At 43.8% G+C, this 26,784-nt stretch overlaps 2 protein-coding genes across 2 annotated transcripts; both read right to left on the bottom strand.

The window, feature by feature from the left end:
* Positions 1-8: 8 nt before the first annotated feature.
* trip11 (thyroid hormone receptor interactor 11) lies at positions 9-16,053 on the bottom strand. Its single transcript, XM_058382839.1, has 22 exons — positions 15,506-16,053; positions 13,784-13,860; positions 13,454-13,564; positions 13,056-13,358; positions 12,898-12,966; positions 12,444-12,609; positions 11,986-12,333; positions 11,757-11,797; positions 11,563-11,652; positions 11,254-11,454; positions 7,736-10,447; positions 7,061-7,342; positions 6,841-6,981; positions 6,454-6,647; positions 6,168-6,331; positions 5,848-5,951; positions 5,339-5,438; positions 4,099-4,180; positions 3,821-3,935; positions 1,815-1,943; positions 1,467-1,605; positions 9-1,170 (listed from the first exon to the last, which is right to left on the bottom strand). Exons 1-22 carry the CDS (start codon positions 15,642-15,644, stop codon positions 956-958), a joined length of 5,922 nt encoding a protein of 1,973 aa, XP_058238822.1. The 5' UTR covers positions 15,645-16,053; the 3' UTR covers positions 9-955.
* Positions 16,054-19,831: 3,778 nt separating this feature from the next.
* Positions 19,832-26,428, bottom strand: golga5 (golgin A5). The gene is made up of 13 exons (XM_058386473.1): positions 26,269-26,428; positions 24,917-25,552; positions 24,570-24,773; positions 23,759-23,978; positions 23,492-23,615; positions 23,135-23,338; positions 22,693-22,863; positions 21,742-21,870; positions 21,525-21,623; positions 21,070-21,292; positions 20,728-20,833; positions 20,384-20,447; positions 19,832-20,290 (listed from the first exon to the last, which is right to left on the bottom strand). The coding sequence occupies exons 2-13, from the start codon at positions 25,542-25,544 to the stop codon at positions 20,207-20,209; spliced, it is 2,256 nt and encodes a 751-aa protein (XP_058242456.1). The 5' UTR covers positions 25,545-25,552; positions 26,269-26,428; the 3' UTR covers positions 19,832-20,206.
* Between the last annotated feature and the right edge of the window lie 356 nt (positions 26,429-26,784).

Raw genomic sequence — 26,784 nt, 5'->3', positions numbered from 1 at the left:
TTCACACATTTGCGTACGCAGAGATCTTTATTTCTGCATTAAATTACAAATACTGGAAGTGTGTTTTGAACCTTAAACTTTACCCCAAAACAAAGCCAATGATAAACATGCTGAAAGCTTAAATTAATAATCACACTTTCCCAGATCAATCCCAATGCACTAATAAATCCCTCAAGTTTCCATAAAATAGGATTGTTTTTACAGTCAACACAAGTGGCAGTTCTTTCTTTGTATCTTTGGTGGCTAATGGAAATACACACCTTTTTTCTAATTGTTTCCCTGGAAGCCAATAATAAGATACCGCTAAATATACACAAGAGCTTTTATTTTATTTTTTTAATAAGAAATTGCTATGTACAAACTTTCTGCCTCTTGGGTTTGTGAACTTTTCCAGTACTGCTTCAGATTTACACTTTTTTTTAAAGTACATATTTATAACACTGCAGCTACATACAGCAGAAGTGTTGTATTTTCAGAATATTCAGTTGTCCAACCACAAATCGGACGTTAGAGTCATTACTGTAACCGAGACGGAGAAAGAGGCAGACGGGGGAAAAATTGCAGAGCATTTAGTTTTAAAAAAACTCAAATATGAAAGAAAGAAAAAAGCTATTCGTATGGATTTCACAGACGGGGAGAAGGTCTTAATAAATCCCACAGGCATCTGCAAGCCAACTGGCCATCTTTCATAAGACAAATGATCTTCTGCATATTAAAGAGCAAACGCAGGTTTTCACTGCAGGACACTTCTGATTACAGACCGCAGAAAGATTGAATTAAACGCAGATGGCTCAGGAAACACCTTTTAGAAAGGTTTCACCGCTGCAGACCGACCTGGACTCCGAGTTACCTACCCGTCCTTCCTCATTATTAAAATAATCAAAGAGAAACAGCTCTAGTGCCCCGTCTCCAGGCGTCTCCTAAAGTGCTTTGATTGACCGCGTCTTCGGGCTAATCACTGTTTCAGCAAGTCTTTAAGGACCGCCCCTGCACTGGCGTCGGCTGCCACCGGCACGGGTGTGAACGTAGGGAGGGCGTCCGAGATGGGCTTCATGAGCAGGTGACCACCAGCAGTCCCTCCGCCGCCCGCCGTTAGCAACGGAACTGCTGCAGAGCGAGGGGCCAGGAACGGGTTGGAGTCCACGCCACGCTTCCCACTGCCTGACGATCCTGGATGATCACACACGGGGTGAGAAAACAATTAGCACTCTGAGTAACGACATGTCTTACTTTTTATCCGTTTCGAGTTACATTTAGCATCTGAAAAATGAAAAGGAATTCTCTGGACTTGCAACAAAGCTTTCAAGCATCTCACCCATTCTCTATATTTAGTCAGGCTAAGCTACAAGCTAAGGTAATGAGGTAAAGTCCAATGACAGACAATTATTCTATAATGAAAATGTGTCAGTGCCCAGAATCTCATCCCAATCCCGGAGCCCGGTCTGTGATGTGAACCTTTCAGGTACCTGCAATAGGCGCACCGGCTGCATTCCGACCAGCAGGGGGCGCGTTCAGAGGCTTGATGTCATAAACGGGCAGCCTGGGAGCAGGAGCAGACGGAGTGGACTCCACTTCCAGGAACTTCACAAACATCTCAGAGAAAGACTGCACAGGACAAACAGCAGAACATGAGCGTGTGCGTGTGTGCGTGAGTGCATTTTTATGGATGTTTGTGGTCCTGTAAACACTCGATATAATACAGATGTCAAGTATAAAGCTCAGCATGATGCCACCAGGCTTCCATTTTTTTAATTAATTGTACGTAATTTCTGCTAATTTCCCGGTTTCACCTAGTTTGTGTGTGAAACACTCACCCCGTTGAGGCTTTGGGTGTGGGTGGGTCTTTGTGGTGTGGTGGGGACACTCTGCACCACTCTGCTGCCTCCTAACCACCCTGACACCCAGCCCGTGACTCCCTTCCTCCCCTCCTCACCCTCCAGCATCTGAAGAGAAAGAGACGGAAGGTCACATGATGTCGTCTCATACAGCAGGATTTACTGTATGGAGTTTTGTTTACAGTTTTATCTTATCCTGGATCCTGCATCACCACGACAACTCACAGACTTACCATTGGCCATGCTTTTGTGCTTTTAGTAAATGATGTTTAAGGAAAGGGACTATATATTCTTTTAATCCGGCACGTCAAGGAGCTGGACGAGGCAGAAGTTAGGATTAAACTGCAATACTGAGGTAGAGAGATTTTTTTTCTCCCCTCATCACTGAACAGTTTTCCAGACAAAAACACAGGCATTTAGAGTGGAAAATTTCAGATATGGGGCAGGAGAAGAGCATGTGTGTGTGAAAGAGAGAGAGAGTCAGGAAATGGAAAATTGGAAAATAGGGATGAACTGGAAGGATCTGGAGGAGCGCTGTATTAGAAAAAAGAGGTCTGTTCAGAAGAATGCAAGTGCGAGTGTGTGATCACAGCTGGCTGAAACAGCTGCAGAGCTGGACACTGCTCAGGCTTTCATCTGATGAACATCTTCTTCTCCTTTCACCCCACCTCTCTCAGGCGGATGCTGGTCTCCGTCTGGCTCTTTTACAGTAGCCATGCTCCTCTAGAGGTTACGGTACCTTTTCCAGTTATTACTGTTACACCAGAACTTACAGTTCTTTACTCTTACGTTCAGTAGGTGTGCGACTATCAGCGACCGTTTGTTAATGTTTGTCCTACAGTATCTTTACAGTACATTATTTATGGCATATTTATAATGACCCATGGTGCAGATGATGATTCTGATTTCTGCAGCTCAGCCCATGCTAGCAATACTGGACAGAACAGCGGACATCCGTTTTGTACCAGTTAGCAGGGTAAGTTCAAAAACAAAAGACTGAAAATGCTTTATATTCCTGTTCGTCGTATTAGAAAGTGTCCTTTAGTCTGGAACAGTATAAGCAGCAGTCTGAGGTCAGAGGTGTGAAGAAACCTTACATGCAGGTCATCCATCTTACAAGAGCTAGTTAGAGGCTTCCCCATACTTCCATTCTCCATGATTAATGCAGCCACCTGCAATGAGACCCAAATTCTTTTGGCTTCCTCCACATGATTCAAACTCCATTTCTATCCATGCTGCAAGAGACAACATGATTTATTTCAAAAGTGAACGAACCCGTGAGGGGCCAGCAAGAGCACGCAGGGCAGGGATAGTGTGATAAGTTCCATCTTAAACCAGCTCCACCCTTTTTAATAAATCCTGAAACTCCCAAGAACCCTGAGTATTAGGGAGGGGGAAAGCAGGGGAAGCAGTGCTCCATGTTACAGCAAAGCCAAACAAACCTTCAGAGACCAGGAGATGGATGAGAACATGAAGCGTGATCGGTGGAAAAGAACTGAACCGAGCATAGAAGAATGTGGGCTTTGCTGAAGAAAAACACATGTAATATCTTCAAGTGCAGAACGCTTCAGCAGGCAAGACGTTGGGTTTATCCGTCGGAATTTGATTGGTTTGGGAAAAGCAGGCTTCCGGGACACAAACACGGAGTCAGAGACTAACTGGTCTCCTGGTCAGAGGCTCCTGGACACGAGGTATCATTGTAGCTCAAAACGTGCATCAGGACGTCATCATCCACCTTACAACTCCCTGTGAGTGAGCTGTTGCCAAAGCAACGCAACACCGGAATCGAAAATTCGGTAATATCGTGGCAGACATGGCTCCGGCAGGATATCAAAGCAGTCTGCCTAGAATTTATCAGGATATGTCTTGTAGACAGGGGGAAAAAAAGAGAAGGTTAAAATAATGGCCTGATAGCAGGAACGCAGACGAGGTGTGGAAGGGAGTGAGAGCATGAAGAGCAAGAAAAACAGGGCGTGTCCACTCACCTTGTCCACATCGTCCCGCTCCAGTCCGACCACGTTACCCATAAGTCTCAGCACTTCGGCGCGTTTGTTCCGCGGCGTGTGGAAATATCCGAGGAACAGATTCCTCATTAGCACTCTGACAAAAAAACGAGAAGAGAAGAGATAGATGAGTGGAAACACCAGCTTTAGTCAATTATCTACAGGATTCCAGTCATGGAAGGAATTCTTTCATTTTTTATTTATTTGGTGAAATTTGCATCTTTCATGGTTTGTTTGTTTGTTTGTTTTTGCTTGCTTACTTGTCCACTTTCCCTTCAGTGCTGTTGAGCAGATCGGTCAGTTTCTGCTGGGCTTCTTCCAGCATCTCCTGTCTTTTGTCCACTGAAACCCACACACACACACACACACACACACACACACACACAAAACCCTGAATTGCCTGTTTTTGGGCATGGTGAGGAAAATATGTCATCACATCCATAAGGGCTCTAAGTACAGCCTTTCAGACGGTTATTTATAAAGCAAACGTTACCTAACAAATGTCTGGAGCTCTCATAGAAGTGTGTGTGTGTGTGTGATATAAATATTACAAATTTCCACAGTCTGGAGGTTTAACACAAGCATATAGTTTGTAATATTTGTAATAAAAACACTGGTAATGATGTGAGAAGGGTCTGGGTTGGTGATGTAATGCTTTTTCTTATGCAAACACACACACACACACACAGAGTTTCGCATACAGGCTGCTTACAAAGTGACTTCTAATATGAATATATATTTATAATCTGAGCTGATTTCCCAGGTGTACTGAAAGCGAAAGCATCATTTTGGTGACTGGTGCGCGCACGCGAGAGAGAGAGAGAGAGAAAATGCAGATGTAGAAGAGATAAAAAGCAGGACATGTGGGAAAGAGCTGTGTATCTTTTGCAAAACTTCAGCCCTGAAAAAATCATCACAGCTGTTTCCCTGTTGCAGAGCAGCAGAGCAGCAACGGCCACACCGATGAGACACGTAACTAAATAAATCAGGGGATTTATAGGTCTTCATCACGGCTCTGGATTAACTGTCCCTATTACTGTCCACATTTAAAGACTACTGGAACCAGAGAGGACAAATATTCTTTCTTCAGCCATAAATCCGGAAGAAAAATTCCACGTTAAATCTGAGCATGTTCACACGTGCCAAACGATCCGATCGGAACTTTTAGAAAATATCATAAGCCATAAACTTTTATTTATTACTACATCTGACCAGTGTGTATAAAAAATAAGCAGGGTATCACATGTAAAGATGGTCATTGACCTTTCCTTTTTTCAGTCTAAATGATTTCCTACTAAACAGAGGAGCAGGGACCGCTGAAGCAGAAAAACAAATCATTTCTAATCCCTGGTTTAAATCACACATGACATAGTCCTTCTGGTGCATTATTTAGTTTCAGTCACCCATTACACTTCTCCTTAGAAGATGCAAACATCCTGTTCTAGCAGTAGCCTGCTGACTGGAGCACAAGATCTCCCAATGCTATAAGCCAATCCTCACCCTCCTTCTTCAGCTCCTCGATCTGCTCCTCCTTCAGGTCCAGCTGGTCAGTGAGGCGGGAAGCCGACTCTAACGCGGCATTCGCTTCGTCCAGATTCAGCTGCACACAGAAACCCAAAGAGTTACACAATACCACCACGCGGCATGATGACTGGTCAATGGAGCTTCTAAAGCTCAGAGAGATGCAAAACACTTTTTGTTTAACCTCCTGACCAATCGGGTTGCAGGTAAGGAACATGTGAGAAAAACAACCATGGAGGAGAGAGTGCTGTTCTGCCATTGAGTGAAAAAACATTAAAATGATTCAACAAAAGTAATAATGAAAATAATGGGAAAGTTGCGATGATGTTAAATACGACATCAGGATCATGAGACATCTCGCTTTCTGTAGCACAAATAAAGCTACAGTGAAGAGAACAATCGAGTTATAGCCTATGCTTTATGCATTACTGATGATGATGATAATAAGAATGGAATCCAGTTCGGAGAGCAAGATAAGCTGATGTTACCTGCAGGGCGGAGGCTTTATCCTCCAGCATGTCCGCTTTCCTCCTCCACTCCTCCTTCTCCTTCTTGTGTTTCTCCAGTTCTGCTGAGTACATGGCTTTCTCCTCTAGTGTATGTGAAGAAAAAACAACATCTCATTCTGTACAGTTTGATATTTCTCGAATCTGAAATACTGGCGCAGAAATCGTGAACTGATCTGGGCATCAACTATAGGATGGAATTAGACGCGATTTTAAATAAAAAGCTCCCGAGATGTAAATCAGTGTATGTGACATGAGGAGAAGAAGGAGGATGAGTAAGGAGGAAGAGGTGCGCGTCTTGCCTTGCTGGAACTGCTCTAGCACCATCTGCAGGTTGGACAGAGACACTGCATACTGGTTCACTTGCTCCTGAGCGGCGTGGAGTTGAAGCAAAGCCTCGTCTCTCTGCCTGGCCATGACATTCAGCTGCTCCTGAAGAGACTCCACCTGCAGACTGGCCTGCTGACTGCACACACACAAACTTTATATATCTTTATTAAATATTATAATATTTCTATAAAAAGTTGAATATTGTGCAAATCATGGCAGCCATGAGACTGTCACCCGACAGAGGAGGAAGCCTCGAACCTGGCGCTCTCCACAGCACTGGAGGATGACACCAGCTTCTCATCGAGCATCGCCACCCTACGCCTGAGCTCGCTCTCCCGGTCTTCGGCCGCCAGCGCCTCGCGCGTGTATGTGTCCTCGATCTCCAAAAGGTGATTGCGGAGACGCTCCAACTCCTGCTTCTGCCTCTGCTCTTTATCGCGAGTGTGCTGCAGCTATAGAGGGAGAAAGAAATGAAGGACGACGCACAGAAAGAGTAAGCCATGTTGCGGACGTGATATGACGTGTGTCGATAAACTTCACTTCTACAATCGCTCCTTATATGTGTACAGAAACATTACAAAATAATATAAAGGATGTAGCAGAGGTCACTGGTGTCTTGCTAGTGTTAGTCAGGAGAAGTCCTACCTCACTCTGGAGCGCAGAAGTCTCCATCTGCTTCTGTTTAAGAGCCAGCATCACTTGGTCTCGCTCCTGCTGGAAGGCCAGAGCTCTCTCCTGCATGGACCTTACCTCATTCAGCAGCTGGTTCAGCTCCCCGCTCTTACCCTGTCAATGGAGCGTGTTAAAAATGTGCTAATGTACCAAGAAAAAGAATTAGAGTACTCGTCTGAATGTCCACACTTACCTGCTCTTTGTCTTTGAGCAGCTTCTCCATGGCCGCAGCCTTTTCGGTGATGGTGCTGCACTCGAACTCTCGCTCCCGCAGCATCAGCGACACCTGCATGTTGGTCTCCTGCAGTGCTCGGAACTCTGTCTCTTTCTCTCGCGACTTCGCCGTCACGGCTTCGTTCTCCTCCTTCAGCTTCTTGACGTCCAGCTCGAGGATCAGAGCCCGCTCTTTTAGGTTTGTTACGGCCTGCTTCAGGACCTCATTATCGTTTTCGCGGTTGCGCAACGTTTCGCTCACCTGTACAATGCACAAGGAAGTGCAAAACATGCAAACCTAGTCTACATTCAGTTTCTAATTGAACAAGAACAAGTATGACTTTAATGTAAAATAATATAGATGTTATGCTAGTTGGAGGATGTTTGTGCACCCCCTGGTGGCCACTGCCTGCAATAACACTACACACAATCGCACTAGTTTCAGCTAGTTATCCCCGCAGATTCATCCATTCCAAAGAGATTTTAAGGAGATGGAAAAGTAGCTGAATATTTTCAGGCAGAAAATGTTATAACAAATGCGGCTTGTTAGTTCTGAGCAACGTTTGATCTTATTGGTGTTAGATTCAAGAAGCTAGGTTAAACACGCCTTATAAACAACTCCATATAGTTTGGTGATCATGTATGCTAGACTCACTTGGTGCAGTTGGTCTCCTTTGGTCTTGATAAGCAGATCTTTTTCTCGGAGGGACCGCTGCAGGATCTCCATCCTCTCCTGTGCTTGTCTGAGCTCCTCTGCATGGCTTCTGTGCTCGCTTTCCGACAAAGATGCCGAATTTGACAAGCGATGGTTGTTCTCCTGAAGTGTCCTCAACATACTCTCCTTCTCGGCTAACATCCTTCGTAAGGATTCCAGCTCGTGTCGTAAACTTTCATCTTGAACACCTGATAGATGTGGTGGTGCGTCCTGGCTAAACTGGGCAGTCTGGTGTCCTACAGTTTGGACAGATTGTGCGGAAATTTCTGGGACCTGAGTAACGCTATCAAGCTTTCCGAGCAGGACGTCTTTAGTGGTGCTAAGCTGGCTGATGGTCAGCTGTACCTGGGCAAGTTCCTGACTCAAACTGCCCAGCCTTTTCTCCTTCTGCTCGTAGCTTTGGATGAGTCTGGAGTAGTCGACTGAAAGTTTGGAGCTGCAATCACTGTCAGCGGACACCTGACCCTGGAGTTTCAGAAGCTCTTCCTGAAGCTGGGCGGATTCGTGCTGCATGTTCTTCACAGTTGTGATCACCTGTTGCTTCCACTCGTCCATCTTTTTGACCTGCTGCTTGAGGTTGTCCCTCTCATGCAAAAGCTCCTCGAACTGATTGCTGCTCACGCCGCCTGAACCTCCGCTTGCAGAGTCTCCACCAGATGCCTGAAGGACGGTGACCAATGTTTGGCATTTCTGCGTAAGAGCATCGATTTCGATGTCCTTCTCGCGGATGATTCGGGACAAGTTCTGAATGGTCTCTCGGAACATCTCCTGACTTCCCGAAGGGTCGCTCATTGTGGACAGGCGCTGGTTCTCTTGTTGAAGCTTGAGTAACGCTGACTCCTTGGCTGCAACGATTTCCATGATGCGATGGTATTCTGAACGCAGGTGGCTATTCTCACGTGTTTTCTCATTCAGCACAGCGAGCACTTGTTCTCGCTCGACTGCGTAAGCTTGCATCTGCTGCTGAAGCAAGAGAACATCCTGGCTATATCCACCTGAAACACGAGCGTGAAGAGCTTGGATTTCTAGATCTTTTTGAAGCACTATTTGAGAAAGTTTGCCTACTTCATCGCGAGAGACAACAAGCTGATCAAGCTGTTTGGTCAAAGAGAGGTTCTTCTCGTTTAGCTGGATGATTTCCGTCTCTTTCTCCTTAATGCCCTTTACAAGTTTTTCAATCTCCACCTTCGACAAGTCATGCTTCTCGTTGCCATTCTCACCGCTGAGGGAACGAGTCTTGTCCTCCTGAAGGATTTCCACAGTCTGAGGTTGACTTTGTACGCAGAGTCTTTCCATCTCCCTCTGCAGCCTCGTGATTTCTTCATCCTTGGCGCTGATCAGTTTTTCGTAGTTGAGGGTGCTTTGCTCATGTCTCGACCGAGCCTGATCCAGTTCGCTCTGGTGCACCTGTAACATGTGTTGCGATTGTATATGCGATTCCTGTTGTTGTTCTGATGTTGCCCTCAAGGTTTTTGCTTCTTCCTCGAATCTGTCTCTAGCAGCTTTGAGCTGTGCAACTTCAGTCTCCAGCTCTGTGATTATGTCCAGCGTCCTTGGTTCGGACATCACCTGTGGTCTACTCTGCTGATCCTTCAGACGGTCGATTTCCTCTTTCAGGTGGCTGTTCTTCTCCTTCATAGCCCCTAGCTGCTTGTCCTTCTCTTCTACCACTTTCTTTAGTGCGTCACTTTCTTGCCTTGCCTGCAAGATTCTGGCCTCCAAATCCTTCTGTGCTTCATCAGCTTGAGCTTTTAATGACCCTGCGAAAGCATCCTTCTCCTGCAAGAGCTCGGTGAGCTGCTTTTGTCCAGCCACGGTGATGTCCAACATTTCACTGGTGTCTCTGTGGTCAGCCTTCATCTGCTCCATCTCACGCTTCAGTTCTGCGATTGTCAAGTCCTTTTCCTGGTTTAGCTTCACAGCACGTTCGTGTTCCATCTGCAAGGCAGAGGCATCTAAGGATCGTGCTCGAGTCAGCTCCTCGATGGTCTGCTGGTACTGCTTGGCCTGATCCAAAAGCCGGTCCTCCGCTTGATTCAGCTCAACTTCTAGCTGGTTCTTCTCTAGTTTCAAGGCCTCAATGCGAGTGTCTTTCTCCAGGACTACTTTGCTGACAGCAGCCTGGCCATCAAGAGCCTGAAGGCCATCTTCTTTCAACTTCCTGTTCTCTATCTTTAACTCAAAGTCCTCAGATGACACTTTCTCATACAGAACCTTCAATTCCATCAGCTCTCTTTGCACATCCTGGATTTCTTTCTCTTTCTGTTCCAGAACTTTCATTTGACCATTGACCTCATCCCCGCGTTCCACTGCTCGACTCAGCTCCTTATGAAGAGCATCCAGCTGAGTCTCTCTTTCCTGCAGAAGCTTCTTCAGGTCAGAGGCCTCCATGCGTGTCTCTTTGCCAAGCTCCTGAGACTTTTTTAACTTGTCCCTCAGCTCTCTCACCGTGGCTTCCAGCTGCTGTTTGCCCATATGCAGGTCGTTGAGGGTAAACGCACTTTGGCTGAGCTTCTCCTTCTGGGACTCCAACTCCTGATGAAGTGCCTCTTTTTGACCGAGTGCCACTGTAAGCTCTGACTTTAGACGGCTAACTTCAGCTTCAGCCTGAGACTTCTGTGTAGCGAGGAGATCTTTCATAGTGATGAGATGCTGAAGAACAGAAGGCGGTAAGAATAGTAATTAAAGGGTAATTCAACCAAACAAAGTTTTAGGTTATCTCCACACACAAGCAAAGGGTTCTTGTAAAAAAAAAAAAAAAAAATTGGATTTTTATATTTTAGAATGTCTATTTATTTATTTACTTCCTTATTTATTTGTTTATTATTACAGAATTACTGTGAATCTAGAACGTAGTGGAGAATTATTGTAAAATGCAAACACTAAAACACACCCTGTACATCCTATCTAGTGCACATAATCGGAGTGCCCACTGTTCTAGAACTCAACAGCAATTACTGATAGAACGCCCACTGTGGTTCTAGAATTCAATTACAACACCCATCTAGTTTTCAACATGACAGACACAGATTGTTCAAGTTCACTCTGCTTTAGAACAGAAGCAACAATGTCTGTTCCAAGGCCCACTGTGGTTCTAACAGGGTGACAGACTCCTGTGATTCCAGAACTTAACATACTGTTCGAATGCCTACTGTGATTATAGAATGCGTTAGACAGCCACGGTTAGGAACTGTAATAGGCGCCCACTGTGGTTCTAGAATGCACTCAGAATCCCCAACGTTGCTCTAGAACATGGCGTGCACCTACGGTCAACCTGCCCACTGTGGGTCAGAGGAAAGCTCATTAAACAGGCAACAAACAAGAAAACAAATCTCACTGTGGCTCTAGAATGTAATACTGCTAGAAGGTCCACTGAGGTTCAGGAAGATAGTGTACCATGAAAAGATCAACCATGTGGCAGTGCAGATAATAAGGAACTAGATCAGTCCGAGACAAACCTGAGTGGCCTCCTGGTTCTGCTGGTCAAGTTCTTCCAGCTCTGCTGTGAAGGTGTCCATGCTGATGTGTGCTTGCTTTAAAGCTTCCTCTCTCTGCTTCAGCTGGTTCGTCAGGTCTGTGACTTCAAGCTGCAGGTCCTCGGAGCCTTCACGAGATATGCTCTGGTTCTCAGCTAGCCGGAGTTTCTCCACTAACGCTGACTGTTCGGGGTGATGGAACACAGCAGCATGTTAACCAGCTGGTGGTAAAATTTCACATGGAGGGTGCGACACACAGTCTGAGAAACAAAAGGAGTACTGATTACTCACCTTCTCCTTCTCTACTTCTTCTTTCTCCATTCTCAGCGCATTGATGACGGTGTTGAGCTCCAGGATGTCCGCGTGTTCAACCTCAGCACTCTGATTTATCAGAAAATCAAAATTAAATTAACGAAGGAGTGAAATTTAATATAAAATACTGGCTTTTTTCTGATGCTGATGAAAAACAAACAAAAAGAACTTACTTGTGTGAGAGATTTCAACCTGGACACCTCTTTTTCAGCGTCTACAAAACAGAATTGGTCATTTATAGTAAAAAATAATATCAGTATATAAAAGATCACGTTACACTCTGATGTATATCCATTCCGTATCTGACCCGCTAGCTGTGGACGTGACGGATTCTAATAACTACACATGAAATTTCAATTCAAATCTCCATCAATAATAAAGCAGAAAAAAAACATATTTCACCGGTGAGGGCTTTCCTCAGAGCGAGCATCTCACTGTCATGCTGCGCTTTGACCATCGCCTTGCTCTCCTGCTCCTGAACCCGAGTCTGAAGTTCACTAACAGAACTCTGGAGCCGAGCGTAGTTCTGCAGAAGTTCGGAGTTTTCTGCCTGTGCCTCCTCCTTCTCTCGCTGAAGCTCCGCCCCCTGGCGCCGGGCCTCCTCGAGACTCGCCGTTAGATCGCTGCACTTTCTGTTCTGAAGCTCCGCCTCCTCACGCAGGGAGCGAATCATGGCCTGCAGCTCTTCCAGTTTGGAAGAATCTGGCAATGCTGCTGCTGCTGTTGGAGTGGGAAGAGTGGCAGCAGCTCCTGAAGACAACAAGAGTTACCAACTTTATTTTCTCTTTGACACCGTACAATAAATAAATACATACATAAATAAACAAACAAACAAACAAACAAACAAACATGGTCCTCACCACTCTGAATCTGCTCCTCTAGCTCCTCGATCCTCTCCTCATACTCCGCCAGCTCGTCCCTGTGCCGCTTCGCCATGTCCGCCATTTTTTGCCGATGAGCATCCTGCAGCGCGGCCAGCTCGTGCTGGTGCTCGTCTACCTCACGGCCCATTTCCTCTCGCAGCTCCTGACCAGATGATTACAATCACATTATTCAACAAACATACCAATGTGAATTCTTCATTCTGATTGGTCAGTAAGTGTTTACTCAGACAATTCAGATCATTCATGCCCTCGTTGATAATACTTTAATACATTAAATGTAACTAGAAATGGATAATATCACTCGTACACAAGTAAATCCTCAGCTATTCATGGCCACTAGCTTAGATTACTATTACAGCATGTGCTTTATTACACTACACCAGAAAATTCAGTCTGATGAGTAGCCTGGGCAGACGGGTGAGTATCTCACTTTGATGGTTTTCTGCAGCTTCAGGATTTCCCCATGGTCACCTTTTTCTGCTCCTGACACTTTCGATGTCTGTCAATAAAAATATACAAAAAGAAAACTCAAAATCTCATTGCACCACTTAAAAGCGTGTAGTCGTGTATTGAGCTTGGTAAAGCTACCTGAGCGACTCTCCTCCAGTGAGCGACGTCCGCCTCCAGACGCTGGACCTCGTGGGACAGCCGGTTGATTTCCTGCTGCGACCACAGGACATCGCTGAGGTCCACCTCGTCGCTGTGGAAACCGTGATGGCCAGGTGAGGGGCGGGACAGGAAGGAGGAGGAGCTGGTGGTGGTGGCAACAGTCGTAACTGGAAGCACGGCAGCATCGGAAATGGAAGACGAGATATCCCGGGCGGAGAGACGGAGCTTCTGGACTTCTTCCTGTAAACTGTTTTGTCTGGCTTTTAGGTGGCTGATGTCCACCTGGAAACACATACACAAGATGTACTGTAAAGAGGGGGGTGTGGTATTGGGAGGCAGATCCTAGGGGGTCAAAATGCGCATGAAGACGACTTCACCTCTTTCTGCTGCAGTATGGTCCTGTACTCCAGCGACTGCTGTTTGACCTGGATCTCCGCCGCCTCCAGCTTCTCCTCCAACTCAGCGTTAACTCTCCTCAAGCGTTCGTACTGAAACACAGAAATGAGAGAGAAAATGGTTATTTGTCACGCCCTCTCTTAACTCTCTTTACACTTTCATCTCAGTAGTGTCTAACGTCCAAGACAGAGTAAAGGTGTCAGTGAATTTTCTCTAGAACCGCCAAGAGGTCAGAGAACAAGCTGCAGAGCTTAAGTGCATACTGCAGGTATGTTGTGTGGATTTGAATCTGAATCCCAATCAAAACACACCTCTGACTTCTGCGCAGAGAGAGCCGCCTCCAGCTCCAGCAGCTTCGAGTTCGACACGTGCAGCTCGGTGGCAGCATCTGCAACACAGTTCAATCGACATGAGGACAGAGAAACAGCATCATGACAATCCAACTCCAACATCATGGATCTCAGCAAAAAACAACTGCACAAACGCTTCAGAGCGAACTTGCATAGAGACAACCTTTTATCCTAAAGCGGCATTATGCTGAGAGACAGTTTTCTCTGAAAATGTGTAAAAATTTAAATAATATAATTTCGTATACAAATGACTGAAAATAAACCTGGCATTAAGGCATTTATTATAAGATGTGTGTGAACATTAAGACTGTATAAAAAGAATTCTGGTGAGTGAGTGTGTGTGTGTGTGAGATCCTTGTTTTTCTGTTAAATGACAGACCTTAACACAGCCACTTACAAGGTCAATTTGAAATGTACTCTTTAAAAAAAACAAAAACAAATGTTAACGCTTGCACGCTGAAGTCGACCTTCACATGTGGACCCTCGTATCTGTCCCACCCTGCAGAGGCATTTCAGCTGTTTACACACATACTGGCCTTTAAATAACACCACCATTCATATCAACACCACATTTACACCAGCCCACATCATTAACAATAATAATAATAATAATAATAATAATAATATCTATAATGGAAAATTTTGGGTCCTGAATAGAATTTTCATTTACATGAGATGATTGTGACCGATCTTTAAACATCTGGCCCACAGACTGCTCTTTAAACACTGACAGTGTATTAGATATTTAGTAGTAATCAAGCCATTATCTGTGTGTGTATGTGTGCTGAAACATTAATCTTCACAGCAGGACAATGAGTATCTGTATGTGTTTCTGCTCTGCTGGAAACTCTGGGTCAAAGTTCTCACTCAGCGCTGGACACAAGGCTTCGACACACACGCGCACACACACACTTAAAAGTATCTGACAAAGCCACAGCTCTGAACTCCCTATACTAGAAAACATATCATCCCGTAGAGGGAGCAGGAAGTTTCAGATATTTTCCTGTCACGGGTATCATTATGATGATGTCATGATATGACATGTTTCCTCAGATCTTTACCACTGATATGGGATTAGCGGACTGACAGTGAGGTTAGCTGTACAACCTCTAATTCATCTAACTCTATAAGGAGACATTTGTTTAACATTCATGGAAGGAGTCTCCAGCGTCAGAGACTTGCTCCAGGATAAAGGAGTTTTGCGGTTGCTCAGTAACACAAGGAGATGGTTTATGTTGTTTTTTGCTCTGTCTCAGTGACATAACTACACATATAACTACATATACCAAATAATATATTTATATATTATATGGGCTCTATAAATGTGAGCATAAAAGGAATAAAAGCATGGCGTCCTTAATGGCGTTAAGGACTGTAACGGATGGAATGTTGATGTTTTAAATCCATACATAAATAAATGTGTGGACAGTGAGTTGAGTGACCAGAGTTGCAGAATGACCTGACACAACTGGCTGTCCGAATGTCTTTGAAAAAAAATGAAACTAAGGTGTCACACCACGGTATGATGATATCACGAGAATGACATCGTTCGGTGATCTCGTCAGGCCCTGAGCGGGGGGGCGTGGCCAAGACACACATCATTATCATTATCGTCATGGTGTTTTAACCTAGAAAAGTGACTAGACACGTTATCCATATGTCGCATTCAGCTCCGGAACTCACCTCCGACTTCTTCCGCTCCTTCCAGCAGGATATCTTTGGTGAAACTGGAGATTTGTCCGGTGAAAGAAGATAAACTTCCTCCGACCTGACCGAGAGACTGACCGAGGCCCGAGCCCAGACCCCCCAACCAGGACGCCATGACCGGCAACTCTCTCTCACACTCTCACACACACACACACACACACACACACACCGTCACAGTATGGAGGGTTTACATGGACAGGAAGAAGTCGAGCCACCTTCAGAGGATCTCTAAAACAGACGCTTTAGTGTTCAGCTCTCTTATCGTGTGTCACAGATCCCGGGAACAGAGCGCAGACACTGATCTCTCACACAAAAACGATTAATTCGTTAAAAGACTATCCACTCAGAGTGACCGGGGAAGAGGCAGAAATCCGCAGGAAGTCTGTAGAAATCACCAGGGCTTGGTAAAGACACTGCCTCTGTCTCCGAAGAGATATTATTCCGCTTTGTTTTGGTTCTCTGGAGCCGCTGACTGCCACCTCGACTTCAGCCATCACCGGACACACTCGTCAGAGGGGGACGTGGACGCACGCGGAGCATCATGGGAAACTCGACGCACCAATAAAACCCGTCAGGGAGCAGTGACGTCAAGCTGATGCCGGAAGTAAACACCGCTTTTTTTCTCCACATTTCAGGCAGACGCGATTTACAATTTATCTCTCTCTTTTTTTTTTAAATACAACTGAGCGGATATAAATAAAATTTTCAGAAGAGTGAATGTTATCCAATCAACACAAATGCTTTGCAACTTAATCACCTGGACATGCCCTTCAAAATCACTCCTGCTGGATTTAGGTACCTTGGTATTAATGTGACACGTACATTCTCAGGTCTTTTTTCTGCAAATGTTACTCCACTTATAACTAAAACTAAAAGTCTGATCTTCAGAGATGGAATAGTCTGTCTTTGTCTCTGATTGGGAAGATTAATGCTATTAAAGTGAATGTTCTGCCTAAATTCCTCTTTTTATTTCTAACAATCCAGTTGTTCTTACCTAAGCACTTCTTTGATTCATTAGATAAAATGATTAATTCTTTTGTTTGGTCTGGTGGATCTCCCAGGGTGCGTAAATCATTACTTCAGAGATGTAAGTCCAGCGGTGGTCTGGCGCTACCAAATTTTCAGTTTTATTAATGGGCAGCTCACATTCATAAGATTCGGTGCTGGGTTGAGTCACCTACAGTGAAGGAAAAAATTATTTGATCCCCTGCTGATTTTGTACGTTTGCCCAATGACAAAGAAATGATCAGTCTGTAATTTTAATGGTAGGTGTATTTGAACAGTGAGAGGCAGAATAACAACAAAAAAAATCCAGAAAAACGCATTTCAGAAAAGTTCTACATTGATTTGCATTTTAATGAGTGAAATAAGTATTTGATCCCCTATCAGTCAGAAAGATTTCTGGCTCCCAGGTGTCTTTTATACAGGTAAGGAGCTGAGATTACAGTAGGAGCACTCTCGGGGAGTGCTCTTAATCTCAGCTCATTAACTGTATGAAAGACACCTGTCCACAGAAGGAAGCAATCAATCAGATTCCAAACTCTCCATCATGGCCAAGACCAAAGAGCTGTCCATGGATGTCAGGGACAAGATTGTAGACCTACACAAGGCTGGAATGAGCTACAAGACCATCGCCAAGCAGCTTGGTGAGAAGGTGACAACAGTTCTTCAACAGTCTTCCTCCGTCTGGGGCTCCATGCAAGATCTCACCTCATGGAGTTTCAATGATCATGAGAACGGCGAGGAATCAGCCCAGAATTACACTGGAGGATTTTGTCAATGATCTCAAGGCAGCTTTTCACCAAGAAAACAATTGGTAACACACTACACCGTGAAAGACTGAAATCCAGTAGCGCCCGCAAGGTCCCCCTGCTAAAGAAAGCACATGTACAGGACCATCTGAAGTTTGCCAGTGAACATCTGAATGATTCAGAGGAGAACTGGGTGAAAGTGTTGTGGTCAAATGAGACCAAAATCCAGCTCTCAATCTCAACTCAACTCATCATGTTTGGAGGAGGAGGAATGCTGCCTATGACTCCAAGAACACCGCCCCCACGTCAAACATGGAGGTGGAAACATTATGCTTTGGGGGTGTTTTTCTGCTAAGGGGACAGGACAACCACACCGCATCAAAGGGATGATGGACGGGGCCATGTACCATCAAATCTTGAGCGAGAACCTCCTTCCCTCAGCCAGGGCATTGAAAATGGGTCGTGGATGGATATTCCAGCCTGACAATGACCCAAACACACGGCCAAGGCAACAAAGGAGTGGTTCAGAAAGAAGCACATTAAGGTCCTGTAGTGGCCTAGCCAGTCTCCAGACCTTAATCCCATAGAAAATCTGTGGAGGGAGCTGAAGGGTCAGCCACAAAACCTTAATGACTTGGAGAGGATCTGCAAAGAGGAGTGGGCCCAAATTCCTTGAGATGTGAGATGTGTGCAAACCTGGTGGCCAACTACAAGAAATGTCTGACGTCTGCGATTGCCAACAAGGGTTTGCCACCAAGTACTAAGTCATGTTTTGCAAAGGGGTCAAATACTTATTTCACTCAATAAAATGCAAATCAATGTAGAACTTTTTTGAAACGTGTTTTTCTGGATTTTTTTGTTGTTCTGTCTCTCACTGTTCAGATAAACCTACCATTAAAATTACAGACTGATTATTTCTTTGTCAGTGGGCAAACACAAAATCAGCAGGGGATCAAATAATTTTTTCCTTCACAGTAATTTAGCATGGTGTAAGTTAGAAGCCCAGTCATGTTCTTCCTCATCCTCTATATCTGCTCTTATATATTCTTCTCTTCCAATTGAAATTTCTTTGGAAACGTTTCGAGTTTGTAAATGCTTCTCCTTTAGGTCCATTATGTAACAACCATCTTTTTCCTCCTTCTTGTCTGGATTCTTTTTTTTCAATGTGGTATAGCAAAGGTATACACTGTTGACTTATACTCTGAAGGATTTTTTAACTGTTTTTCTAATTTCTAATAATTTATCGTCATTGTATGGGCTACCCGCCAACCACCTCTCTAGATTTTTTCAAGTTAGGCATTTCATCCAAAAATGTTTTCCTGCCTTTCCCTTATCTCCTCCTCTCCAACAGTGGGAAAGTTTGCTTACTTTTAAATCACAACAAAAAGGTGCTGTTTCTGAGATCTATAAACATATTCTGGATTTTTGTGATCACCCTACCTCCAAAACAAAGGCTGCTTGGGAGGGGGAACTGGGACTTCAGCTTGGGGACAAGTGGTGAGATAGTGTGGTGAGTGGTTTAGGTAAAGTCTCATGTGCTCGGCTTGCACTTATCCAGTTTAAGGTCATTTACAGGGTACATTTTCAAAATATAGACTGTCTCAAATTTAGCCAGATGTTGAGGACATCTGTGACAGATGCTCTAACTCACAATGTCACCTGAGTCATATGGGTTGTTTGTTTTTTCTCTTTATTTTATTTTATTTATTTATTATTGTCTGATCATTGTTATTATTATTATTGTTGTTATTATTATTAGTGTTTTTATTGTTGTAATTATTTTCCTTTTTCATGTAAAAATCAAAATGGGATTCTGTAATGTCAATCATTATGTGACTTTTATATGTTTCCAATAAAAAGATTTTGCAAAACAGTACAACTGAGCGTTAAGGGCCTTGCTCAGGGGTCCAACAGTGGCAGCTTGTTGGTCCTGGGGTTCGAACTCACAATCTTCCGATCATTAGTCCACCACCACAACATGAATGTTTACTGTACACATACAGCAAATAAGTCATTAATTAATTAATTAATTAAATAGGTTGCTTTTATAAAAGATATATATGTGTATGTATGTAATGTACCCCTGAACATCACAGCCATATGTTAGAGGCACACAGTTGTATAGAATGTCTTTGGATGCTGCAGCATCAAACATTCCCGTTACTATAACTGAGAGGCAGATACAACATTTAATTATTATAATTAATAATTGTTATTTCTTATTTATTCAATAAATAAGGAAGCCCAAAGATTTGCCAATTGGTCAGTATGGAGTATGGATTTCTTTATGATATCTGGTGGCTGGACAGAAGAAAACCCTTCTGATTGTCTGACTGCGCTGTCTAAAGCCAAATCGCAAGCTCACTGTCACAACAGTGAATAAATAACTCACAACCCAGACACATAAACCTGGGAAATTACAGTATACAAATATAAAAGCATTGCAAATATAATTAGGTCTCTGATTTTTAAATTCATTTTTTTCAATGAAATCATATTTTATTAGTCTGATTTATGCAGGTTAAAGAAATTGGACAGATTTCTCTCTCTCTTAGTGTTTTAATGTTTATTAAAAGAAAGTAAAGTGAAGAATTACAGTCATGTTGTACCAAAAGTAACCATGAGTAAAAACTGAAAGCAAATCTTCCACAAGGAAAAATTAAATAAGAACCATGTCTTTAAATACGTCACTCAATTCTGTTTCCACGCTGCAAGGTGATTCGTTTCAAAATGAAAGAAACAAACTAAGTGGAAGATGGAGGACAAAAAAACGGAGAGGGACATAAAGGAATGAGAAAGGAAAAAAAAAAAACCCAGTTCAATCAGAATGCAAGTTTGCTGTCGCCTGGGTGCTCACAGATATTATAGCTTTATTTCTATACACGTAGAGCATCTGATAAAGATTTCATATACATAATAAAGTCTTCTATCTGCCATCAGGATGAGACTGTGGATGCATCTCAGGTGTGTATGTCAGCAGCACGATCATCACCCAGAGGTGCAGTAGTGCCTACAAACGCACACAGACACATCAACTAAAATCACACTGATCCTAAAATGTTCAAAGATGCAGCAGGAGTGCCTGCTTTACAACTTTACTCACCATATAAACAATTACAAAGACTCTGGCCATGGGGTAGCGTCTAAGAAAGATCCCTAACCGGATGCTGGGGACAAGAATCACAAAATGTGATTGACACACTTTGAATCACATTGTTTGATTCACACAAACTGATTTACACTAATTGATTCATACAAGTAATTTCACACAAACTGATTCAATTTAAGTTCATTCACACTATTCGGTTCACTAACTGATTCATACAATATGATTCATGCAAGTTGATTTCATGCAAAAATGAATCGTGCCGATTCGTGTAAACTGATTCCAGCAACTTTGACTGTATTGTAAATTGTTCATGACTGGGAGAGTGTATGTACTCTTACCTGAAGCGATCTATGGTGCTGGCTGCCTTGCGCACTTTCCCATACACACCTGTCTCTGAGCCGTCCTGATCGCTGAACAGCAAGGGTGTGTTTCTTTGCCTCGCACCTTTACACAACATTAAACAATAAGGATCACGAGTAACACTATTAGATCCTGAGGTATTGTACCTGAATTAAACCAATCAGAGAAGACATGAATGCAGATATTGAAATAGTCTGCTAGGAAAAAAGAAATAAACAGACAAATAGATGTGTTCAAAACCGAGGCATTGTGTGTTCTGTCTGTTAGGAAACTGAATGATGTGAATATCTCTAATTCATGGCGCGTTTGCGCTCGCTGACCTGCTCCCTCCATGGCGGCCATGTTGATGTGTGAGCCACCACTCTGGCCTCCCTGCACGCTCTTCAGCTGCTGCTCGAGACGCTCCAGCTGGAAGACGAGCGAATTCTTCTCCGTGCCCAGAGCCTCCAACATGGTCTGTTTCTGGATCAGGGTCTCAGTGAGCTGATGCAGACGGCCTTCCAGCTCTGCCTGGCTGCTGCTGCTCAGAGCTTTATTGGTCAGCTGCCGAAAGAGAGAGAAAAGAGAGAGAGAGAGATGTAAGAGATGTATATACAGGATGCAAGAATGTGTGTGTGTTTGTGTGTGTGTGATTGTGTGTGTGTGAGAGAGAGAGAGAGATGTAAGAGATGTATATACAGGATGCAAGAATGTGTGTGTGTTTGTGTGTGTGTGATTGTGTGTGTGTGTGTGTGTGCGAGAGTGAGAGAAAGAGAGAGAGAGAGACATATCCCACCTGATTCCTGAGTTTCTGTATCTCGTCCTCTCTGTCTTTGATGCGACTCTGCAGAGTGCTCTTAGTGCGATGATGTTCCTCCTCCACATAATGCAGCTCCTGTCACACACGGACAAATCTTTCATACAATTTATACATCGGCTGGTTCTAACCGCACAATCTGATCGGCTGAAGTACGTTCTCGTGCTGTTTATATTCACAAAGACACCCGGCGTACCTGCTTGCAGCGCTCCAATTCAGCCTCCACCTCTTGTTTCTGTCGGCTCAGTTGGGAGTTTTGCTCCTGTTGCTCCAGCTGCTGCTCTCTCCAGCTCTCGGCCTCCACCACAGACTGGTTCTCCAGCTCCTGTGGACGACAAAAAACCCACGGCTTTGATGATAAAATCGGTGTATAACAAGTGTGTGGACACACAACTCATGTAACCTGTCCATGATGCATGAAACAGAAGCCCTTGATTAGTTTTCTGGTTAGTTTCTACATATTTATCAAGCACAGAAGATTCAGGAAAAGTTCATGTTTTTATTTTCAGTGTGGAAGTGTAAAATTATGTGTGTAGACTGAATCATGTTCGAATTATTTGAGTAATATTTCAATAGGCAGCATTTCCCTAAAAGATTTGGCTGTTTAATCTACTAACTCTGGTTGATTTTGAACTAGCCTTTTCTTAATTAGCAAACGAATGCTACTAAGCTAGGCACAGAAAACATGTCCTAATTTTGTTTATTGAATAAATTAACTTAAAAATGTTTATTAATTCAATATTACAAATGTCTGACTGTTTTTGAGAAGAAAAAACACTGGTAACCAGCACTAAATGTGAGTTAGTTGAATAGCGCTAATGCTGCTTCACTGGCTACTTGTGTTAGCTAGCTAAATGTAACCATGGTAACGCCTTAAACGGCACTCCTTAAATAGAAAATGTAAAAAAGAATTGAAGCTGTAAAGGAAATATTTAAGTGTTTGCAATTTTTAAGCATATTAAGTTAAAACAGCAAGCTAATTAATGCTAACTAACCAGGCTGATGTCAAGTTCAATTTCTAGACATTAATAAACACAGAGACCAGACCAAAAATGTTGATAAATATATTCCTCCTCCTGACTAACTTGAAGAAATGTGCAGACAGGAAGTGTTTGTAAAGTGTCTAATGTTCTAGCACTGTATGAACCTGTATTTCTAAACGTAAACTCTGTATCTGAGCCTGGAGTTTCTGGATCTCCTCCTTCTGGAGCTCCTTCTCATGCCGTAACTCCTCCAGCTCCACTTCAGCCGTTCCTCCGGCGTCCAGCGCCTCTAAAGCCGAGCCCTCCTTCAGACTGCTGATCAGCTTCTCTTTGGACTGGGAACAAAATGATAAAGCAAAAAAGTCGGGTTTCAGTCTGCACCGTTTTTAACAAATTTTGAAAAGTAAACCAATAGAAAGAAAACCATCTCCCATTAATAAGTTCCCTGGAATGTACTAAAGATGAAGACGGGGTGGTGTGAAGGAGTGGAGTTATTTCTCCAGCCTCAAAGTTCATTTTTTTTCTTTCCCGTGTCAGAAAGTAATTATTAATGTAATTCACTAATAACCCTGACAGGCATGAGGTGTAGTAGTGGAGCTGTGGGACCTGGAGGATGCGTGAGGCTTTGTTCTTGTAGTCCTGCAGCTCCTGTTTGGCATAATCAGCTGCAGCTCGAGCGGTTTTGACCTGCTGCTGGAGCTCCTCGGCTTTTTGTCTCTCTTCTGTCGCTCTGCGCTCTGCACCCTTCAACGACTCGGCCATCGTCTGTCGCTCCGCCTCTGTCCTCGCCAGCCGAGTCGCAAACTCGCTCTAGTACAAAAACAACAAAGCAGAGTTCATTTGTTGAGACGTAAACAGTGCAACATGAGCTCGTATTTTAAGTTGGATAAAAGAGCTCTTGCTTAAAACAGGATTACTGGAACATGCTGATGACATGTTAGTCGCATGAAGCGTGTTACTGACCTGCATCTGTCTGTAGTTGTCCTGCTCTCTGTTCAGAGCCGCCTCAGCCTCTCGGAGTCGCTCCTGCAGCGTGTGCAGAGCTTGAGATTGCAGACTGTTCCCCTCACTGTGGTCCTGCAGGATCCTGTCATTACAAACATCCTCATTCACAAGCACAAAGGTTGTACAGATACATATGATGGACACCTAAAGACAAACTAAATCAGTTCAAGAACAAGATGAATAAACAGAGCAGGGGAGGAGTAACTGTCTCTGACTGTGAGATACCTGGTCCTCTCGCTCTGAGCCTCCTCCAGTGCCGAGCTCCTGGCCTTCAGTAACTGATCTGCCTCGTCCAGTCGCACCCTGAGCACGGCCAGCTGAGAGTCCTTGGCCGTCAGAGCCTGGGTGAGGTCATCAACCTGTGCCCTCAGCTCCCTGGTTGCACGGTCCGAGCGACTCTGCTCTGCATTCCACTTCTCAGAACGAGATCGAGCCTGGTTCAGCTCTGTAGAGACACGGAGAAGGTTAAACATAGAAACACAACAAACACCAAACAGACTAAAACTCTAATTCTCTAAAAAAACAACAACATCAGAACACATGACAAATATCTGCTTATTACTGTGTTATAAAACATTCAACTTTCTTAGAGTAAGCTTCTGATTTTTTTTTTTCTTGTACCATATTAACAGATTACCATCCCCAGAAGGAGAGATTAAATCTTGTGATCAATGAATTTTCTTCATAAAAGACATTTATCAAGAAGCTAGAGGTTAATTTCAGTATGATTTATTCATAAACAGGCCACTTTTAATATAAAAAAAAAATCAGGCTGGTGAGGCCATGCCTCTTTTATAGAGACTGACACACAAGCCACACCTTCTTCACTAGGAGAGAACTATAGGCCACACCTCCTTTATAGAGACTGACACACAAGCCACACCTTCTTTACTAGGAGACACCTAGAGGCCACACCCTCTTTATAGGGACTGACACACAGGCCACACCTCCATTCAGATGTAACCATTCTATATGTATCTTTATATTCTGTATTAAAGTGGCTATGAATGATATAAATAAGCGCAAGCCCTCGCACCCTCCTGCGTGTCCTTGGCTCTCTGGACGAGCGAGGCCATCTCCTGGTTGAGTGAGGACACTTCGCTGCGCAGGAGCTGGTTCTCCAAACGCAAACCAGACACCACCTGACTGAGCTGTTCCTCCTGAGCCGAGCTCGACTCCACCACTGTCTGAACATCTGCTGCTGCTGCCAGACCTGAATCTGAGCTGTCCGGCATGTCACCTTGAGAGAGAGAGAGAGACAGAGAGAGAGACAGAGAGAGAGACAGAGAAAGAGATCTGAAGCTCTGAAACATGTTTTATTTCAAGGACATTTTAAATTAAATACAAGTCATCTCTCTGACTCACAATTTGCTAAATTAGTACCTTGGCTTCCGTCTCGAGGGACGTCGTTCTCTGTCTTGGCGCTGTGTGTGCTTGCAGTAAGGGAACTGAGGCTGGAGTTTCGGGACAGAGCCCGTGTAGAAGGAGGAGTAGCCGGGGCAGATGGGACGGTCACCTGCCCCTGAGCCGATCCTTCAACCAAACTGCTCTTCAGGACCGCAGTGTCTCTCCTCACCTCCGTCCTGTCGCTCTGTGGTGGATCTGAGCTGTTCAGGAAGTCGAAGAGCAAATCATCGTCCACTTCGGATCGCCTGGGCCTGACAAAGTTGGACGAGGCTTTGACCGCACCACCACTGCTGCCACTGCTGCCGCTAACAGCTGAACCCACAAGAGTTGTGCTGGTCACATTAGCTGTGCCTGCTAACACAGTGGCTTTGGATTTCTTAATGTTATCGGCAGCAGCAGAGATGAAGCCGTGCGTCTCATGGCCCGTGTAGCTTTGATGGGGCACGTACAAAGCACTGGGCGGAGTTACATCCGGCTCCAGAGGGTTGAACGATGCTGAGGACAAACCGTGGCTCGAGTGTTTGGTCAGGGCGCTGGCAGCCCCCTGGTCCACTTTGTTCAGGAAATCCTCAGCCCGGCCAGCCAAATCAACAAACCAAGACATCTTGGGGTCTGAAAGCAAATTCATATTTTATTGGCTCTGAAAATATTGGCACCCTTTATCAAAATGGGCAAATATAACAGTAACAGAATACAAAGAAGTTTATTAACCATTATTTTCATATGCTTTTTAGATCAATTATAACACTTTCGCGGCGTATTTTAATTCGGTTAGTGGAAGGCAAGATGTTATTCTCCTGGAGTTTGAGTGAAAATGTGTAATATTTCTGAGTGTAATATTTATCCTGAAAGGTGCCATACATTGTTGTTGCCCATACAAGGTTAATTAAACGGCGCAAAATGGTAACTTTTTCCATCAAATTTTTTCTTGACAGTATCATACACTTTATAAAAGGAATGTTTACATTTTTAATGAATGCACAAAAATTAAAATAAACTTATTTGACAAGACGGCAGGCATTCAGTTAACTACGGCTTAGCCTAGCTCACTTTTTCCCCTACCCGTATTCCGACAAACCACGCCCCCCTACTGTGTTATTGGTTCACGTTCCGTACTGACGCGCACTCCATCAACTAGAAAACTGAACTGTCTAATCACAGAAAGGATCAGGGAGAGCGCTATCCAATCGTGAACGAGGGGGCGGGATTTACCCGTATATGCTTGCGGAAAATATACACCAGGCTTAGCACTGATGATCGGAGCTTTAAAAAAAAAAAAAAAACATTAGACAAAATAACATTCATTTCATCTCCGTTAAACGCGATACCTTTTCTGTATCAAAGTCCAGAACGTAAAACGTCCACCGGCATCTTCTGGAGGGTGAATAATTCCAATCCAGTCGCTGTTTAAACTATTTCCCTTCCCGTGCTATCATCATAATCGCGAAGCCTGCTTGACGTGGACCAGGAACTGAAAAGCCCCCAAAACAGAGCGCCCTCGGATATGCCTGAATAAAAAAAAAAAAAAAGGGAAAAAATAACGCCCCAGAACCAGGCTGTTCTTAATGATGCCCGAAAGAAAAAAGTGCCGTATATTGAAGAGAGAGAAACAAATAAATAAATAAAATCAATCAATCAGTCAATCTTTATGGATTAGCTGGGGCATATAAGCTAAAATATATTGAAAATGTAAAATAAATAAATAAATAATTTCCCTTCATGAAACAAATCTCTAGTCAATAATCCAAAATGTAAAAAAATAAAATAAGTATTTTTTTTTATTTTAACAGGTCAGGAACAAAAAGAAACCAGCACGTGGACAACCAGTACGAAACAGTGCTTCT

The sequence above is a fragment of the Hemibagrus wyckioides genome, linkage group LG03, assembly GCF_019097595.1.
Source record: "Hemibagrus wyckioides isolate EC202008001 linkage group LG03, SWU_Hwy_1.0, whole genome shotgun sequence".
Taxonomy (NCBI): Eukaryota; Metazoa; Chordata; class Actinopteri; order Siluriformes; family Bagridae; genus Hemibagrus; species Hemibagrus wyckioides.
This window is presented reverse-complemented; position numbering and strand designations above follow the sequence as displayed.